At 48.0% G+C, this 19,270-nt stretch overlaps 1 protein-coding gene across 2 annotated transcripts in view; it reads right to left on the bottom strand.

Annotated features, from left to right (window-relative positions):
* Nucleotides 1–3,390: 3,390 nt before the first annotated feature.
* The window catches only part of FEZ1 (fasciculation and elongation protein zeta 1), a 43,741-nt gene continuing 27,861 nt past the window's right edge, over nucleotides 3,391–19,270 (bottom strand). The window contains exons 4-10 of one of the 2 annotated variants that reach the window (XM_042959053.1): nucleotides 18,815–18,901; nucleotides 16,340–16,508; nucleotides 12,978–13,249; nucleotides 11,948–12,028; nucleotides 10,798–10,873; nucleotides 6,942–7,007; nucleotides 3,391–3,756 (exon numbers count right to left, since the gene is read on the bottom strand). In XM_042959053.1, coding sequence (XP_042814987.1) covers nucleotides 3,740–3,756; nucleotides 6,942–7,007; nucleotides 10,798–10,873; nucleotides 11,948–12,028; nucleotides 12,978–13,249; nucleotides 16,340–16,508; nucleotides 18,815–18,901 — 768 coding nt within the window. In that variant the 3' untranslated portion in view covers nucleotides 3,391–3,739. Of the gene's footprint in view, nucleotides 3,757–6,941; nucleotides 7,008–10,797; nucleotides 10,874–11,630; nucleotides 11,805–11,947; nucleotides 12,029–12,977; nucleotides 13,250–16,339; nucleotides 16,509–18,814; nucleotides 18,902–19,270 lie in introns of those variants that run through there. The other variant, XM_042959054.1, reaches the window with a different exon arrangement.

Raw genomic sequence — 19,270 nt, forward strand, 5'->3', positions numbered from 1 at the left:
CCGGCAGGTTGGGAGTACAAGAGAGAATGAGGAGGGGGACACGAGGGTAGGGGAAAGAGACAGAGAGAGGGAGAGAGAGAGGAAGTAGATGTGCAAGTGTCTCTGGGGTTTTTCAGACAAAGCTATTATCAAAATGCCAACCAGCTCCTGCCTGGCCAATTTGCATATTCCATGCTGTGCTCTTTGAAGCAGGATGAATATGCATGAGGGCCTGGGCGGGGTGTGGAGCTGCTGGGCTGTGGGCTAAGGTGGCTCATTGTTCTTTTAAAGGAGAGGCATTGGTTTGAAGCCAAGGCACCTTTCTGGTCAGTAGAGTGGCCTCCGATTCCCCTCCCTAGTGAAGGGAGGAGAAGAGGAAAGCGGAGGCCCAGACGGAAAGCCCAGCGACTATCCCCTCATCCTCTCAAGGAAATAATCAGGCGCCATCAAGAACTCCAGTCTCTTCTCCAAGAGCAGCATTTAATTGCCCTCCACGCATGCTAATCACAGAGGCTGGCTCCGTGATGGGAGTCACCTCTCCTGGCTTCCGGGGAAATGAGGCTGCCTCTCCCCATTTTGTGCTCCTGCCGCAAGGCAGGCTGGGCGCCCTGGGGTGCTCTCTGCTTCTGGCCTTTGGTGAGACCTTCCCACCCCCCCACCCCCCCGCAATGCTGCTGTGACTGGGTGGGGTGGGAGGCAGGACGCTGCGGGTACCAGAGCACGCACCGCACGGACCGGGTGCCCATCAGAGCCTGGTTTATTGTTCCTCCTAAGACACCTGCAGGACATGCCTTCTCACCTATCATCCGCGTCTCTTCTTCCCCAGCCGCCGGCTGGCCAGAGTCACCCTCCAGACCTTCCAGTGGGCACGAGAAAGGTCTGTTTAATTTTTAAAGGCCAATTTATCCCACAAACGGTAGGGCCACAACACACTTAGCTTTTCCTGCTGAGTTACCACGTCTGTCTCCCTCCTGAAATAGACGAGGATAGGGAATATTTGGGAAATGGCTTGTCCCCACAGGATTGTTTCAACTCCACACAAATGAAGGCCGGTATCTGGCTCTACAAGTGGAGTTTCCCTACCAGGACTTGGTCACATTACACTTGGCAAAACCCACATACGGGCCTTTAATTGCAGGGAACCCACCTCGGTTAAAGCCCACCTGCTACCTACTAAGCAGGGTGCCCCACAGGCCTGGGCTCCCCGGTACTCCTCACTGCGTGCACACAGCCGAGCCTGGACTTGAGTTTGGCCATCAGGGCTGAATGGAGTCTGAAGTGTCCGCCCTTAGGGCACCTCCTCTGTGTTCCTACATCCCCAAGGACGAGAAGAGGGGACACTGGGGGAGGAAAATGGTGTTCACCTGTTAACCACACTCCGCACTTTCCCCTGGTTCAGCCTCCATGAGGAGAAGCTTCTCCAAACCTTAAGGCAAATACCAATTGCCTGGAGAGCTTGTTAAAGTGCAGATTCTGGGGGTACCTGGGTGGCTCAGTCGGTTAAGCACCTGACTCTTGACTTCGGCTCAGAACATGATGTCAGGGTTGTGAGATCGAGCCCCGTGTCTGCGGAGCCTGTTTAAGATTCTCTCTCTCCCCTCTCCTTGGCCCTCCTTGTACACACACACACACACACACACACACACAATGCAGATTCTGATTCACGAGGTCTGGGGCGGGGCATTTCTAACAGGCAACTCGAGGTTGTCAGTGCTGCTGGTCCAGGCACCACACGTTGAGTAGCAAGGAGAGAATTTGACTGAATAGTCCCTCTAAGGCCGCTAATGTGGACAAAAGGAGAGACAAGAGGAACCATGGTCCCCACTTCCCCTGCTCACCTCTGCTAGCTCGAGTTTGTCCCTGACACTTGAGATTTATTTTTAACTGCCAGCAGCTTTGATTAGCTTGTCTCTGCTGCCTCAGACACCTGCTGGCAGGATACATGAGGTTGGGGGGTTGGGGGGGGGTGGTGGGGAGGAGTGGCTGACCCAGATCTGACAAATCCAAGGCAGGAAGAAAAGCTCTGGGGATTCGCTGCTTCCCCTTTGCTGAGGCAGGTGAAAAACCCCAGAGCTGGCAAATGACCTCACACCACCGGGGACCCTTTGCATCCTTAACCATAGTGCCAGTGAATGCAGAACTGAAGTCATCCCTTTTTGTCAGCGCGCTGATACTTAACGTCATATGGTCCCTAAGGATTTGTGTGGGTACCTGAGGTTGCCTCTGTCTTCCTACAGATGCCAGGGCTCTGCCTGGGTGGACGTTCTGCTCTAGCTAGATGCCTGAGTCAGACCTGCAGCTTCCCTGGAGGGGTAGGTCCCCCCCTCCGCCCGTGGTAAGGTGGCTACTGCTTGGCCACACTCCCAGAAAAGCAGAGCCCCAAGAAGTAAGAGGCAAGGCACCAAGGATGCCTTCCATTGTCACCCGCATCGACCCACGGGCTTCTGTGGAGCTGCCAGCGCCATAAAATATGGCTTTCTGTTTCGTCTGTCCTGTTAAAGCCAACACTATACTAAGAGCGAAATGGAAGGTGGCAGTCTGGCCTACCACTTCTGAACATCTCTGCTTGCTGGTCTCCTCATCCAGAAAATCTGGGTGACGCCATTGCCTACTTACCGGGGAGGGGTGCTATGATGTGAGACAAAGTCATGGGTGATAAGGTCAGCGGCAGGGGCGTGGCAAGTGCTTTTTGTTTTTAAGACAGGGCTGTGGGAATTCACAGGGCTACTATCATTTGAGCCCGAAGGTGGAAGCCAAGGATGTTCCGGCTGCAGTGAAATCAAGCCACCATCCAGGTCTGAGGACAGCACTCACCTGCTGGTCAACCAAAGCCGGCAGGTGCCTGCCAGCGACAGTGGAGACAGCACGTAGGGGTCAGAGGTGCTGGACCCCTAGGGCTGCAGGGAGGGCAGGGGAGGGCATGCACGGCCATAGGATACCGTTCCCAGGGGTCACTGGGGGCGTTCAGGAAGCAGCCTCGATCCCCCAAACTGGGATTGCTCAGCACAGCATACTCCCTCCAACCCCCCGCCCCCAGCCTCCAGGTCCCGGCGGAGGGGCTGGCAAGTGGCCAATGTGGCCGTCTCAGGGGGAGGCCCTGGCGCCTCCTCGAGGCTCACTTCTGATCGGCTAATTTCACCGTCACCCGGCTAGTCTGACACCCTCCAGCCAGTAGTTCCTAGAACACACTGCACAGCTCCCTTTAAAGCTGCCGAGCAGTAAGACCTTGGGATTCTGTGGATGGCCTCCCCCTTCTGACTGCACCATGTGCAGCCCCCACCACAGCCCACAGCAGGGCGCGCCCTGGTCCCTCCACACCAGTGGTCTGCCATAGGCCACGGGATATCAACGTGAAGGCAGCTACACAGCCTTCTCTCCAGGTTTGAAACACCACACTCCAAAGCGCATGAAGAATATTAATTAAATGAAGGTTTATTTCAAAATTAGTCTTAGAATGTAAGCTGTTTTCGAGGGCTGGAGCCAGACTACATAAGTGAGCAGTGAGAGCGCCTGCCTCTCCACGTTGGAGGCAACGTGGGCGGAGAGGCGTCTCAGCAGCCCTGCCCCTCGGTCATGCATCCAATGGTCACTAGGACTAGAAACCAACAGCAAAGGACCCCGCGCGCTTGCTCATGTTTAATCCGGGTTAAGCTATACACGTTTAAATACACGTCGGAGGTTACGTAGTGTCATGCAGTCCCTGTGATGGAATGTCTCTTGCTCAGTGACCTCCGCAGCAAGGCTGCCCCCAGGGGCAAGGTTAGGTGGGACAGAGCACTGAAAAGAGAAGGGGAGAGGAGAGAGGTCAAAGCACAGCGTGGGTCAGGACCTCCCAGCACAGGGTGGTCCTGGCCAAAAGGCACTCATGTCCTGAGCACCGAACTGCCCCTTAGGAACCTGGGAATAACGGCGATCACGTGTCTTCCTTCCAGACGAAGAGACCGTGGTAGGTATTCCTTTGGTGTAATGATTTAAGTCTCCGGTGCTTGTCTGCCTGGGTTCAAACCCCGCATGCGGCTTTGCTAATTCTCTGACCTCAGGGAAATCTCTTCACCTATCTGTGCTTCCTTCCTGATATGTACAATAGACTGTGCCTCTGCCCACCCCACAGGGTTGTTCAGAAGCAAACAGAAAGTGCTCAGTAAATGTTAACTACTTTTATGAATTCACTGACATTTCTGTGGATCACGGTGGGGAAACGGGTCTAGCCCTCAGGCTCCCAGACTTACAGAACCCATTTCTACAAACCTCCTTTGAGAAATTTGCTCTTAAAGCCTTTAAGAGTTAGAAGTTCTTCCCAAGGTTTAGCCTGAAGTCCTCCTGCAGAAACTTAAGACTAATCTTTCTGATCCTTATGGAAACAATATAACTCAGAGGTTCTTAACTGAGATCCAGAAGCCTATGGAAACTATACCCAACACCGTGTGTGCATATGGAGCAAAGCCTAATGAAGTCAAGAATCTGGACGATGATGACCAACAGTGGACACCGTTATGGCCTGAACGTTCGGGTTTCTCCAAATAATCACATGTCGAAGACTTAACCCTCAGTGCAGCTGTATTTGGAGATGGAGCCTCTAAGGAAATGGGGTTAAATGAGTCATCAGATGGGGCTCTGATCCGATAGGATTAGTGTCCTTGTAAGAGACACCAGAGAGCTCCAGCACACTCTCTCTTCACACCCACAGAAGAGAGGCCACGTGAGGACATGGCGAGAAGGTGGCTGTCAACAAGCCAAGAAGAGAGCCCTTGCTAGCAACTGGATTTGCTGGCACTTTGACCGTGGACTTCTAGCCTCTAAAACTGAGAGATAATAAATTTCTATTGTTTAAGCTAAGTATTTTGTTTTAGCAGCCTGAGCAAGCTAATACAGGTATTAACATCACAAAAGGAAAGACAACCAGAGAATATGTGTCTCTTAACAGAAGTTGACAACCACTGATACTGTAGCAGTTATCAAAAAATATGAGGGGTGCCTGGGTTAAGTCCGCTAAGCATCCAACTCTTGATTTTTGATCTCATGGTCGTGAGATCAAGCCCCACATCAGGCTCTGTCCTGACAGCATGGAGCCTGCTTGGGATTCTGTCTCTCCTTCCCTCTCTGCCCCTCCCCCGCTGGCTCAAGAGCATATGTAAATACTCTCTCTCTCTCTCTCTCTCTCTCTCTCTTTCAAAATAAATAAATAAACTTTAAAATTTTTTTGAGGGGCGCCTGGGTGGCGCAGTCGGTTAAGCGTCCGACTTCAGCCAGGTCACGATCTCACGGTCCGTGAGTTCGAGCCCCGCGTCAGGCTCTGGGCTGATGGCTCGGAGCCTGGAGCCTGTTTCCGATTCTGTGTCTCCCTCTCTCTCTGCCCCTCCCCCGTTCATGCTCTGTCTCTCTCTGTCCCAAAAATAAATTTAAAAAAACGTTGAAAAAAAAAAAAATTTAAAAAAAAAAAAATTTTTTTTGAAACTGAGTCTGATCAAGTCTCTAGCTCTACCAGTTGAACAGGAAATACAAAAAATGAAAGAAATGATTATTAAAATATTTTAAAATTATTAAAAACAAAAAATAATTTATTAAATTAAACCATGGGGACACAACTAACTAGCAGAAGCCAAAATGAGGAAATTGTAGGGGGCAAATCATGTGGTTTCTCCAAGAAATAAACTTCAAGGAACAAGAGAAAAGAAAGAGGAATCTATATATATTAAAAGAGACTTAAGACACATATTATCCAATTGCAGTGTATGGACTCTCATTAGGTCCTGATTCAAACAGACTGAACAAAAATATTACAGGGAAATCTGAGCACTAAGTGGGTAGTCAATGATTTTAAGACAGTTTGTATTTTTCTAGTTATGATAACAATATTGTGGTTATGGTTTTTTTAAGTTTATTTTATTTTGAGAGAGAGAAAGAGAACACACACAGGGGAGGGGCAGAGAGAGAGGGAGACAGAGGGAATCCCTAGCAGGGATTCTGTCAGCATAGAGCCTGAAGTGGGGCTTGATCCACAAACCATGAGATCATGACCTAAGCCAAAATCAAGAGTCAGATACTCAACCAACTAAACCACCCAGGAACCCCTTGTGGTTATGTTTTTTAAGAGTCCTTATGTTTTAGGAGCACCCGTGTGGCTCAGTCAGTTGAGTGTCCAACTTTGGCTCAGGTCATCATCTTACAGTTTGTGAGTTCGAGCCCCGAGTTGGTTTCTATGCTGGCAGCTCAGAGCCTGGAGCCTGCTTCAGATTTTCTGTCTCCCTCTCTCTGCCCCTCCCCCACTCACGCACAAGCACACACGCTCTTGCGCGCTCTCTCTCTCTCTCTCTCTCAAGAATAAACATAAAAAAAATTTTTAAGAGTCCTTATGTTTTAGAAATGTACACTGAAATATTTATAGATTTAAAAAATGATGATTAGGATTTGCCTCGAAATAATATGGAGAGGAGAAGCTGGGTAGGGGTATAAATGAAAAAAGATTAGCCATGAGTCAACAATTACTGAAACAGGATGTTGAGAACATGAGAGTTCATTATACCAGTCACTCTTATATGTGTTAAAAGCTTCCTTAATAAAAGATAAAACAAAATTTAGGAAACGATGTAGCTAATCATGACTTCAAACAGCTGAAACCTAGTAAAGGTACCCCTGGCTCTGTTTTTCCCAAAGAAATAGCCCGAACTCCACAGAACTTTCAGTCTTGTGATGGTCTGGCTGCCCTAATGTGGAGTCGCTCTGGTGACTCCAAGGCAAAGGCATCTCCTTCTCCGGCCTCCTGGCAACATGCAAAGACAAAATCCTGTCCCTGCCAGGGCCTCACAATCGTCCACCGGCGGCCCCTGGCCCTGTGAGGTCCTGGCAGGAGGGGTCACTCTGGGAAGGCTGCAGAGAGGACTCCAGGCCTTCAGTGGGAGGCCTGGGGGAGGGGACCTGGGAAGGAGGGGACCTGCTCTAGGAGGCCTAGGGACAGCTCTTACCTTTTAAAATGTAGTCCGTTAGCAAAGTGGGCACCTTCTCATTATCCTCCTTCATGGCAAAGAGAACTGGGGAAGGAGAGAGGGAGAGATGAGCCGAGATGCCATCAGGGCATGAAGCTCACTTCTGCAGCCAGACAGTCCAACAACCCCAAGTGAGAAATGATTCAAGGAAACCAGACATTCATTGAGTATTGAGCAAAAGCTAGCTTCTGTCAAGAATCAGCACTCAACATACTGACAAAGGAGAGAATACATCGAAAGAGTCAGAGGGGCCTGTCAGTGATTTTATTTTCTTTTATCTTATATGTGGGTTTTTTTTCCCATCTATCATCTCCACATTATTTCCTAAGTATATATCTTTAATAAGCATAAACATAAATAAAGCAATTTTAAAAAGAACCCACCTTCAGATGCAATCTAATGTCAAGAATAACAGTCATCCCCATTATCGAATCACCAATAAAATTCTTTAAAGACGTTCTATCCGTGTAAACAGATATTAGAAAAATTTCCCTAATTACGATAATAGATTATTATTCCAATTTATTAACAACAAATGAACTTACTTTCACAAATACTTATTTTTCTATTTCATGCCCGGTACAGTGCCAGAATTTGTGGAAATGCAAAGGAATTATGGACCCTCAGGGAACTCTTAAAGTTCTCATCGAGACACTTCACGATTTTCACACGTATAAGGCACACAATAGGGAAGTTATGAGCAAATAAAGGCTTTTTAGAGATTTTTTACAATAGTCTTTTCTGTCATTGCACTAGGTAAAACTTTCTATATTCATAATTCATCCTGTGGAAGTCAGCTTTGGAGCAAATCCTTCAAGAACGTTGCTGGACTTTGTTTATAATATCATGGAATGAGGGGAGCAGGGATCCCACCAACCAGATTCTTCATCAACAGATTCTTTAAATAAACCATAGTGTATCTATGCCGTGGAGGCAGGGTCATGAAACTTGGATTTCAAAAATCGGGAGCGGGGGTGTGAGTCAGTGGACAGGTCCGGCCGGAGAAAAGAAAGAGCCTGAACCTGAGGGCTCTCCAGGTGTTCCTTTCTTTTATTTCTTCTGTAGTTTTAGGCATGTATCCGTGTCAACCGGACCGGCTGGAGGTACTTTACAACCGAATACGGGCAGACTAAATGCTGCACCAAGAAGACAGCTTTACAAATGAAATTGTTGCGCTCAGCCAGTATGTGTCTGAGTTCATTGCCCAAATCTGAAATGTATATGCGTCATCCGGTCCCCAAGAGCTGGTCTTGGGCCTGTGTCTTTGGGTTCAGGAGGAAAGAGGAGATGTTCACAATCCATATGAGGATTTGCCACAAAAAAAAAAAAAAAAAAAAAAAAATAGAGCTTTTATAACCTGCAGCGGAATTCGCATTCAGGAAAGATGGCAGTTTTTTTCTTTTGAAAGGAATAAAATATTGGAATGTGGTGGACCCACATGATGGGAGAGAGAGCCATAAAAAGAACGTTAACCAAATGTTAACTGATAGAACTAAAATCATGATACAAAATTTTATAGCCAGTATCATCCCAACTATATGGAGAAGACATAAAATATTATGGCTGAAAACACCAAAATAGTACCCACAGTAGAGGGGACAATGAATTATTTATTTTCTTTTGTTCACTTTCCTGTGTTTCCGAACTGTTCTAAATGATGGAAACACTCCAATTAAAATTTTTCAAGCAAACTTGAAACATGTAAATAAAACCCACTGTTTCTTAATTAAAATGAAAAAATTTCACACTGAATTCCTGAATGGGTATCTGTAATAAATTTATAGCTCTTCCTTTAAAAAAAAAATATGATAGAGTACTTTACATACATCAACCTGCGTAATTTGTCCAAATTATTTTCCAAGTGCTTACCGCTTGTGAAAACACAAACAACTTATAAATGTCAGTTCATTTCTGTCAGCTCCCTTTAAAAAAAAATCTTAGTGCATATTTATGCAAATAAAGGAGTTTAAGATGAGGGAAGAGGAAGCCAATGTACTTTGAATTTAAAATTCCGAATTCTCAAGGACGCCGGATCCATGGGTGTGGGCAGGGTTTCCGTTCACCAGAACCGCCTGCTTCAGTTCGCCCAATTGATAAAACATGAAACTGTTGGGTCACCTTTTGTAGCAGCAGGGGGCCCAGCGGGATCTTCCTTCCTCATCTGAACAGAAGAAACTTCTCTTCCCCTCCCCTGGGGTATCAAATAGCCCTGCACCGGTCTGGCCCGATGACGCTGGGCCATTGCCTCTGAAGCAGGGTGACACTGGGCTGGGCGGCCTGGTTAGTATGTCACTCAGTGCCGTGCACGGTTACCAGGAAGATAGACATTCTTGTGATTCACCGAGCCTGACACCCCATCTCAGCCCCGGACTTTTTCTCTTTCGAAAAGCATCAGGCTGACACTGATGGCTAACACCGTGTGCCCTCAGCCCTTCGGGGGTTGCAGTGTCTGGTGTACGTAAGGAGATTTTGCCTACGGAAGGCTCTTTATCACACGTTGGTTTCTCCCGCAGCTCAGAATGTTTATTAATATTTGAAAATAGAGTCAAAGCAAAGGAGAGGAGGCAGTCATTTCCTGGAAGGAAAAACTGTTCTTTCTAGTCAGGCTCACCCACCCCGCCACCCAAGAAACCTTGCTTCTCCTTAAAAATGCAGCCAGTCCTGGAGCACCTGGGTGGCTCAGTCGGTTTAGAGTCTGACTTCGGCTCAGGTCATGATCTCGTGGTTCCTGAGTTCCAGCCCTGTGTTGGCTCCGTGCTGACAGCTCAGAGCCTGGAGCCTGCTTCGGATTCTGTGTCTCCCTCTCTCTCTCTCTCTCCCCCTCCCCCGCTCATTCTCTCTGTCTCTCTCTCTCTTTCTCTCAAAAATAAATAAACATTAAAAAAAATTTTTTTAATAGTAATAATTTAAAAACGAAGCCAGTCCCATAGACCAAGCTCCCCTCTTCGGGGCCACAAAGTAGGACAAAGTAACCTCAAGTTGCTCACAAGAGAACAGGAAAGGCAGAGAATGCAAGGCTTTGAGCACTGCTGGGTGAGCCCCAGAAAGTCCCTGCGCACCAGCACTGCCCTCACCCAGCCCCCAACCTCTTTCACCAGCTCATTCTTTCCTGGCAAGTCTCTGCCCTTTACAAGGAAGCAGAGGAAAAACAAGACCACTTCCAGGGGTGTCTGGGTGGCTCAGTCGGTTAAGTGTCCGACTTTGGCTGAGGTCATGATCTCGACTGTGGTTCAAGTTATGATCTCACAGTCTGTGGGTTCAAGCCCAGCATTGACTCTGTGTTCAGAGCCTGGAACCCGCTTCGGATTCCGTGTCTCCCTCTCCGGCTCTCTCCAACTTGTGCTCTGTTTCTCTCTCAAAGATAAAATAAACCTTAAAAAAATTAGGGGTGCCTGGATGGCTCAGTCGGTTGAGCATCCCACTTGGCTCAGGTCATGATCTCACGGTTCGTGGGTTCGAGCCCCGCGTCGGGCTCTGTGCTGCCAGCTCAGAGCCTGGAGCCTGCTTTGGATTCTGTGTCTCCCTCTTTCTCTGTCCCTCCCCTGCTCATTTTCTCTCTCTCTCTCTCTCTCTCTCTCTCTCACTCTCTCTCTCCCAAGGAAATAAACATTAAAAGAAAGTTAAACAAAGAAGACAGCTCTGGGTACCACTGCAGAGTATTTTAGTTTTGCCCCTGTGTAGGGGGAAGTGACACAGCGATATGGGGCACATTCTGACCCATCTAAGGCTGCTGTTCTCAGGGAAACCACAGGCCTGAGGCACCAGGGGTGATGCTCACAGGGAAGGGAGGGCGGAAAACGAGCAGCCCATCTCACTGAGGACGAGAGGAACTCACTGTTTGTCAGCATCTGGAGATCTTCCACCGACGGAGGCAAGGCTTTCTTCTCATAAGGGATGACGGTGTTCAGGTACTACAAGACAAACAGGGCACGCAGGGCTTGAGACCCAAGTATGGTCCCTCTGCTGGGAAGAGGAGTCGGCAATTCTCACGGGGATTGCGCTTTTCTCTAACCAACGCGCTCCACCGAATCAGACACTCTCGGCAACACCCATGACACTGTGCAACCCCTGCGTCAGGACCCTGTCCCCATCGTTGGGGGCGGTCTCTGAAAGTAAGACTTTACCATATTAGCCTTCTATTCCATCTAATACATTCTTCTGACGCTAGAAGCTTTGGGTTATTTAGGAATCCCAGTGAGCAGAGGCTGAGAGCGGAGAACATTTTAGAGGGGGGTTATATTTTCTCATCCTTCGCAGAGCAATTTGAAAACGAACAGTCTCCCTTTTGTCGAAAATGACAGGGGAGAGAACCTCAACCCCGCCCTTGGTCTTGGATGTCGGGTTTGCTCCCTCTGCTGGATACGAGGTGCTTCTACAACAAGATCACCTTGGGCCGGTGGGATGTTGGAGAAGGCAGCACCAAAGAGACCCTGAAGGTTGTGGGGGAGTCTGGGGGACTGAGTGAGAAGAGCCGCAGACCTGTATTTTGGTCTTGGTTCTGCGCCTAGCGGTGTGGCCTTGGGAGAATACCTAACGTCTCTGGGCCTTAGCTCTCACGGCTGCAAAGTGAGGCGCCTGAGTTAGATATTCCTAAAATCTCTTCCCACGCCGCAGTGCTAGAATTCTAACCCTGAGGATTCAGCTACAAATGTGTCAAACATACACACAAGCAGTTACGTGCTCTTATTCTACCATCTCAATCTCCTCTGTGTATGCACGTGCCCTTTCAATCAGATTACACACCTCGCGAGGGCAGGGACCAGGACGTACCCATCTTTGTACCTGAGGGCCTGGCAACAGCTCAAAAATGGTTCCCCTTTTAAAAGACACTGGCCGTTCCTCCTTAAGAAAGGAAGAAAATGTGAAGAACCCCCCCCCCGCATCCCCCCCCCCCCGCCCCTTGCCCAAGTCCCAGGATAATCCCAGGGAATCACCAAGTTGCAAGAGTCCAGGAGGAAAGCTGGGAGCAAGGGAATTGCTTGTACCTGCTTGTCCGTTCCTGAGGAGCCAAACGTCTGGCGGATGCCACTCTGCAGAATGTTGGAGATGCCTTCCATGCTGAAGCGCTGTGAAGAGGAGGGGGGCTCAAGAACAAACGCTTCCAGCTCCGCAGTCCTCGCCTCCAGGGACCTCGGTGCCCTCCCTAAACTACCCAGACCCACCCACGACCACCGTGTCCCAGATAACACCAAGGCTAAGGGACAGGCCAAAATTTAAGCCTGAGCTTTGCAAGAACCAATAGTAGAGTCTCAGAGACTCTCATCTTTGTCCCTCAGGGCAACAGGCCCCCTGCGCTCCCCTCGCTTCCTCACTTCCCCCTCCACTCCTCACTTCCCCTCCATGAGCAAAGGGAAGAATGAAGCAGGACGGGACACCTGGGGCGGATGATGACGCAAGCGTCTTAAGGAGGAAAACAAAATGTCCAGCCACTGGGAAGGGCAGATGTAAAGCTACTGTCCTTCACTGGGAAGCTTTTCCCAAAAGGCACAAGCCTAGGACCCATTCAATGGGTCTGGGATAGAGCCTAGGCCAAGGTATTTTGAAAAATCTTGGATGATTTCTCCTGAGCTTCCTTCATCAAGAACCACAGGTCTGGAGAATCCTGTTAATATGACAGTAAGGAGTCATAATTTTCAATCCTGAAACACCCCTACTGACATCCTAAAGAGGTAAGTCAGGACGAATAGCAGGGATTCTGACCCTGAGTCCCAGGGCACAATGCCAATCAATACTAAACACTGTCACCCCTCTTTCTAAGGTCTTGCCTAAGGGAACACATGCCATATGCAAGTATTTTCCGATGTCTGCGTCCCGCCTCCCTCAGCTGGACCGGGATCCTCTGGGGGAGTAAAGGAGACAGGGGTGTCTTCTGCCTCTTTACAGCCCCACTGTCTGCCAGGGGTCCTGCTCACAGTTGCTGCTTACGGGTCCTGTGCAGGGTCGGTACTGGGACCTGACTCGGCGAGGATCCGGGGCCCGGACACACCGGGTCCTCCCGCTGGGGGCTCCGCGTACCTTGAGAGGCATCTGGTTTCCCTTCTCTATCCGGCTGCTCTGCAGACTCAGGCCTTTCTCTTTCCGCCTCTTCTTCATCAGCTCCCGCTGCTCCTTCTGCTTGTTCTGAACCTCAATCAGCACCGTGATGAAGGAGTTCTTCACTTCCTTTTCAAACTCCAGCTCGTCCCGGCGGGCCAGCTGTTGCACCAGCTCCTCCGAGAAGTCCCGGATGGCGCCCTCCACCTGGTCCAGCAGCTCGGTCAGCTCCGACCCAGACATGTGCCTCAGGCCTGCAGGGAGAGGCCATCCCGCAGGTGACAGCTGCATCCGAGCCAGAGCCCGACGGGGAGGCTCCCGGGGCTGCTGCTGCTGCTTGAGGTGGGTCTGCCTCTCCAGAGGGGACCCCTGCCAACCCCTTATAGGACTGGGAATTGAGGGGCTGCCAGGAAGGGAGGGACCCATATGCCGACAGCCAGAATGAACACCCCTTTCAGGGACACAAAAGAGGAAGAAGAAATAGCCCCCCAGGAAGCCTGTGGACTCTGTCCACAAAAATGCACATGGACAGACATGTGCCGTTTTGATCCTGTGTTCCTGTTCCTACTTATTCTCTATTTCTATAATACTCCAAGTGCAAAATGGGTCAAGAATCAGGGGGAGAGGGGCGCCTGGGTGGCTCAGTAGGTTAAGTGACCGACTCTTGGTTTTGGCTCAGGTCATGATCTCACAGTTCCATGAGGTGGAGCCCTGCATAGGGCTCTGTGCTGGCAGCACGGAGCCTGCTTGAGATTCTCAATCTCTCCCTCTCTCCCTGCCCCTTCCTTGCGTATGCTCTCTCTCTCTCTCTTTCTCTCAAAATAAATAAATAATAAATAAAAGATATAGCCGGACAGCAAAATAAGCGCAGTGACCTGATGCCCTCTTCACCCCTCCAGTCCTGTCCGGCAGCGAGTGCAGATATCCAGGAACATGGGAAATGTCAACACACTGAAAAATGAACCCTGGCTGGTTGGCACAGAGTCTGCCATCAGAGAAAAGGAAAGGGAACCTGAGATAAAGGGATACAGATAACTTTATCTTAAATTCTTGTCCGCTAAGATTTCTTCATTTAAAATCGATTGTATGGGAATGGAAACTGGTGCAGCCTCTCTGGAAAACAGTATGGAGGTTCCTCAAAAAATTAAAAATAGAACTACCCTATGACCCAGCAATTGTACTACTAGGCATTTATCCAAGGGATACAAGCAGGTGCTCTGTTTCGAAGGGGCACATGCACCCCAATGTTTACAGCAGCACTATCGACAATAGCCAAAGTATGGAAAGAACCCAAATGTCCATCGATGGATGAAATGGATAAAGAAGATGTGGGATATATATACAATGGAGTATTACTCGGCAATCAAAAAGAATGAAATCTTGCCACTTGCAACTACGTGGATGGAACTGGAGGGTATCGTGCTAAGCAAAATTAGTCAGAGAAAGACAAATATCATATGACTTCACTCATAGGAGGACTTTAAGACACAGAACAGATGAACACAAGGGAAGGGAAGCAAAAATAATATAAAAACAGGGAGAGGGAAAACATTAAGAGACTCTTGAATGTGGAGAACAAACAGGGGGTTCTTGGAGGGGTTGTGGGATGGGGGTTGGGCTAAATAGGTAAGGGGCATCAAGGAATCTACTTCTGAAATCACTGTTGCACTATATGCTAACTAACTGGGATGTAAATTAAAAAAATAAAATAAAATAAAATCGATTGTGGAGGGGAGGAGGGAGGCATCGTTTCAAATTGTCCATTTCTGAGATCTTTTGTTTCGGCCCCAGAATCCATTTTACTTCCCCGTTTCTGCTCTGGCCTATGTGTTTGCTGCCTTGGTTCACCTTCCCCATTTCTTCTGCTCTTTGGAGCTGCCTCCTCCTTCTGCATTTGCCATTTCACTCTGCACTTCAGCTGTTTTTGGGAGTCTTGCGCTGAATGCCGCTGTGTTTGGGGCCTTTGTGTGGCTGAGAACGGCTTGAAGGCAGCCAAGTCTGCCCCATCATTCCCAGCACATTCCTTCTGCATTGGCCATCCCCTGGCCTCTACTCTTTAGGGCTGCAGAGTTTCATTTTCAGGACACAGTTCTTCAGATCAGGCCTCAATTTTTACCATGTTTGGAACTTTACACCTGCCCGGCCCACCTTCTCCCTCTTGTGTTTCCAAGTCCCCACCAGCCTGCATGCAGATCTCCTCGGCCCCTCCTGCAGCATGGGTACCCTTACCCCTCCAGACCGATGACTTTTATGCCCAATTGTGCCTTCACTGTGTTACATGTTTCCATTTCACGCCTCATCCGCCTTTTTCTTTGTGTGACTATAATTACTACAAACCTGTATCAGAGAGCTAACCCAGATTAAGAGTACAGATTCTGGAATCAACCTGCCTGGCTTCACATACGGGCTCCACCCCTCGTGACCTGCATGTAGTGTAAGGGCAGATACAAATAAAAAATTAGAGCCTTGACTCTCCCTGTTGAAAATAAGGGAAGAGACTTTCTCTCTCCTTTACCTGACTTTTCTTTGAGAATGGCTTCCTGGGTCCTTTGCAGAGAGATGCCAATCATTTTAATGGCTAAATAAGCCTCTTGCCCGTCTTAGGATTCAGGAATGTTTTCCCAACCCCCTAGGAGTCACGGCTTTGAAAAGTAATCACCAAGGAAGATGACAGGAGCCTAACTAGTCGCCTGACTCCAGATTGCAAAACCTATTTAATGTAATGGGTTGTATCCACTTAGCTGTAGACGAGAGTACGATTTCTTTCTGCCTGTGATGTGCACCCCATTCTGGCTTAACGCTTATTCAATAATAAAATTGTCCTCTTTCTCTCTTCTCTGTGGAACGGTTTTCTGGGTGAGGAGGAGATTTTGTTTTTAATTATATTTCCCCCACAGTGGCATCAAACAAGTCACTTAACCTCTCAGGATACTCAATTACCTCGATCCTAATGGAGTTGGCGTGGGGAGGAAATGAGATTATGCACAGAAATTCTTAGAACAGGGTCTGGCACATAGAAAGCTCTCCCCAAAATATCAGCTATCATTATTATTACCTTTTTCATTGATTTTACAGTAGCATCACTTTGGATAGTGGGCTCAGATTTCTTCTCCTTTTTCTGCTTTGGTCTTATTCTTTGGTTAGTTTTGCCATTTTTGATTTTGTTTAACTGACTCTTCTCCACCTCCCCACCAAAAAGGCTAACTTCTCTCCTGATGCCCAGTAAGAAAGGTGCCACCAGCCTCCTCGATTTGAGGTTCTATTAGCTACATGTGAAGCATGTGCCCAGGGCCTGGCCCAGAATGGTCTTCATCCTTGGCGAGCCCACCCACCAGGGCCCTCACCTTCATAGGACCAGTTGTTGTTGAAGGTCTGGGTCAAGGCCTGCATCTCCTGAAGGAGGACAGAGTCAGCCTGGGAGGAGGTTTCTCCCTCATCCTCCTCTTCCAGAACCTCCTCTTCTTCCTCAGGGTCTGGGGAATTCTGCATCATTTCTTCAATCTCCTCAATGACCTAAAGAAGGTACACAAGAGAGTGCTAACTCTGTTCTCTGCTGGAAGGACAGGCTGGCTCAAATTTTGATCGGTTAAGGAAGTTTCTAATTTGCTGCCTGTGAAATTCCCAAAGCGGTATCGTTATTTAATACATATTGAATAATAATAAAAATAGATCTGACCAAAGTCTTACATACACTCTTTCTTTAATGTAAAGCACACTTTAATGTGAAATCGCTTCCAAGAACACCATTTAGATGAGTGCTTTATTGGAGATAAACTCCTCTTTCGGGAAACAAAGCAAAGCTGCCTGGAAGGGAACATTTACTTCAATCTGCTGAGCATTTTATTTCTAAGTGAGGAAATACTTTATCCAACCAACTTTAGCACAAAACCCAGTCCATTAACTGTCACGGTGCTTCTGCTGTTCCTAGAACAGCTCAAAACAGGGAGGCTTTTTCACACCGAGGAAATTTCTCCAGAATTCACCTGGACAGGAACTAGGCTGCCCAGACACAAGTACGAAACAGGATGACAAAATAACAAAAGGGCGGGTAGGGTCCGGAGAGCAGAAAATAGATAGGGAACCAGCTGTAATCTAGACTGTTAACAGGGCCCAGCAGAGAGGGCTGAATGAGAGGACTGCCATAGGACTGATTCGTCTGTTAATGGTTTACACATAAAGAAAATGGAACAAGCAAAGAAGGTCTGAAAGGCGTCTACAGATGGGTCTTGTCACGATAGGGCAATTTTATACATTTGTCTGTCAATTCTGGGATGGATTGAGGCTCCAGGCTACTGGACTGTGGTCCCTGAAGCAGGTTTCTTCATGTCAGCTGGACCAAGGACAAGGGGACTTAGGGTGCCCTCCTTGAGAATAATTTCTATTTTATCCACAACTTCTCAACTCCACTCAGCCAATTTAGGGAATACTTAGTCTTTGCTGAGAGCCGCTTATAAAATGCAAGCAAATGACAAACCCCCTTTAAAATTTTATGGCTCAGTTTCTCGTCTCTCAGACTACTTGTCCTTGACTTTGGATCACTGAATCGTATTTCTCTTACCATTCACAAGAATAACTGTTGGCCCCTATTCTCTTTTTATCCAGCTCCCTTCAATCTCTTGGACCTCATCTGTTTATAATCCCACCTTTTTACCACAGAGTTCCTTTCACCAAAAAGCACTGTCTGGCACCAAAGGCTCCTGGTGGAGTTTTTTGGCGGAACTACTTTGTGAAAAACTTGTATGGCACCTGCTCAAAAAAGTCACCCATAAATATTTGTTGACTAAAAAGTTGAAAAAAGAATCCAAAGACCCAAGATTATTCCCCTGAAGTAATAAGTGACTAAAGCCAAAATATAACTAATTCAATCAAATGTCAAACACTACATTTTTTTTTTAAACAAAGACTCAACTGCATATTAAGAGTCCTTTTGGGGGGTGCCTGGGTGGCTCAGTCGGTTAAGCATCTGACTTCGGCTCAGGTCATGATCTCATGGTTTGTGAGTTTGAGCCCCACGTCGGGCTCTGTGCTGGCAGCTCAGAGCCTAGAACCTGCTTCAGATTCTGTGTCTCCCTCTCTCTGCCCTCCCCCTCTGTACTCTGTCTCTCTCTCTCTCATTCCAAAGTAAATAAACATTAAAAAAAAAAAGAGTCCCTTTGTAAGGCTCAACATTTTGAGTATTCTGTGAAATATGAGAAAATACCCATCAAACAAAAGCCTCATCTGCCACTTCTATCTTTGCAGGAACAGGGATTTAGGACCCTTATTTAAGTGTCTTGACTCTTAATGGGATTGCATGCAGAGGCTTAGCAAGAAGTGAAGCCAGTCAACACTGGGCCTGTCTCTGGACGTAATCAAACATGAGCCCCACCCAACCCAAGGGTCAGGAATTATGTTCCTATTTACCGCAGGTGGGTAAACTAAGGCATAAAGAGAAATGAAATCCCTTATCACAGATGCGCCGAGTCATCAACACAGCCACACTAGACCATATATCTTTCTTCTGCCTTAAATGGATGTGACAAGGGGCACCTGGGTGGCTCAGTCGGTTAAGCGTCCAACTCTTGGTTTCAGCTCAGGTGGTGATCTCACAGCTTGTGAGTTCAAGCCCCACATCGGGCTCTGTACTAACAGCATGAAGCCTGCTTGGGATTCTCTCTCTCCTCTCTCTCTGCCCCTCCCTGCTCACTCTCTCTCTCTCAAAAATAAATAAACTTAAAAAAAATTAAAATAAAATAAAAAGATGTGACAAGTATGTGTACTTAAACTTTTTCTTGAGCCAGAGAACAAAAAGTCCCGAGAACCAAGAGAAATATTCGTACCTGATCTGCTGTGAGTAGAGGCTCCTCATTGATACCAGAATCATGTTCACTCTTCTCGTTGAACTCTTCCTCTTCCTTCTCATGGATCTGAAGGGGGGTGGGGAGGGGGTGGAATTCTAATGGATCATCAGCAGAACCAGGGATCTCTTTACTCTCTGGTGTCTAGAACGGATAACATGACTGAGAGGCCCCTGCCGGCCATCCACTGTATAAAGAGGGGAATCTGAAGAGGTGCCCAGAGTTTCACCCAATTCCAAACACAGCCCTCCTGCACAACATGCATCCCTGAGTCAGGAAAGGACAACGAGGGACGTCTGACTCAAAGGGAGGAGCACTGTTCTTTAACCCACAGACAGGTTGTCCCTGTGTGAACGAGGGACCTTCCCAAGGCAAGTGACACTGTCGACAATTCCTGCGGCAAAGTCACCCTTATTTATACAAGGAGTTTCAATCTGG

Source organism: Panthera tigris, chromosome D1, assembly GCF_018350195.1.
Source record: "Panthera tigris isolate Pti1 chromosome D1, P.tigris_Pti1_mat1.1, whole genome shotgun sequence".
In the NCBI taxonomy this organism is placed as follows: Eukaryota; Metazoa; Chordata; class Mammalia; order Carnivora; family Felidae; genus Panthera; species Panthera tigris.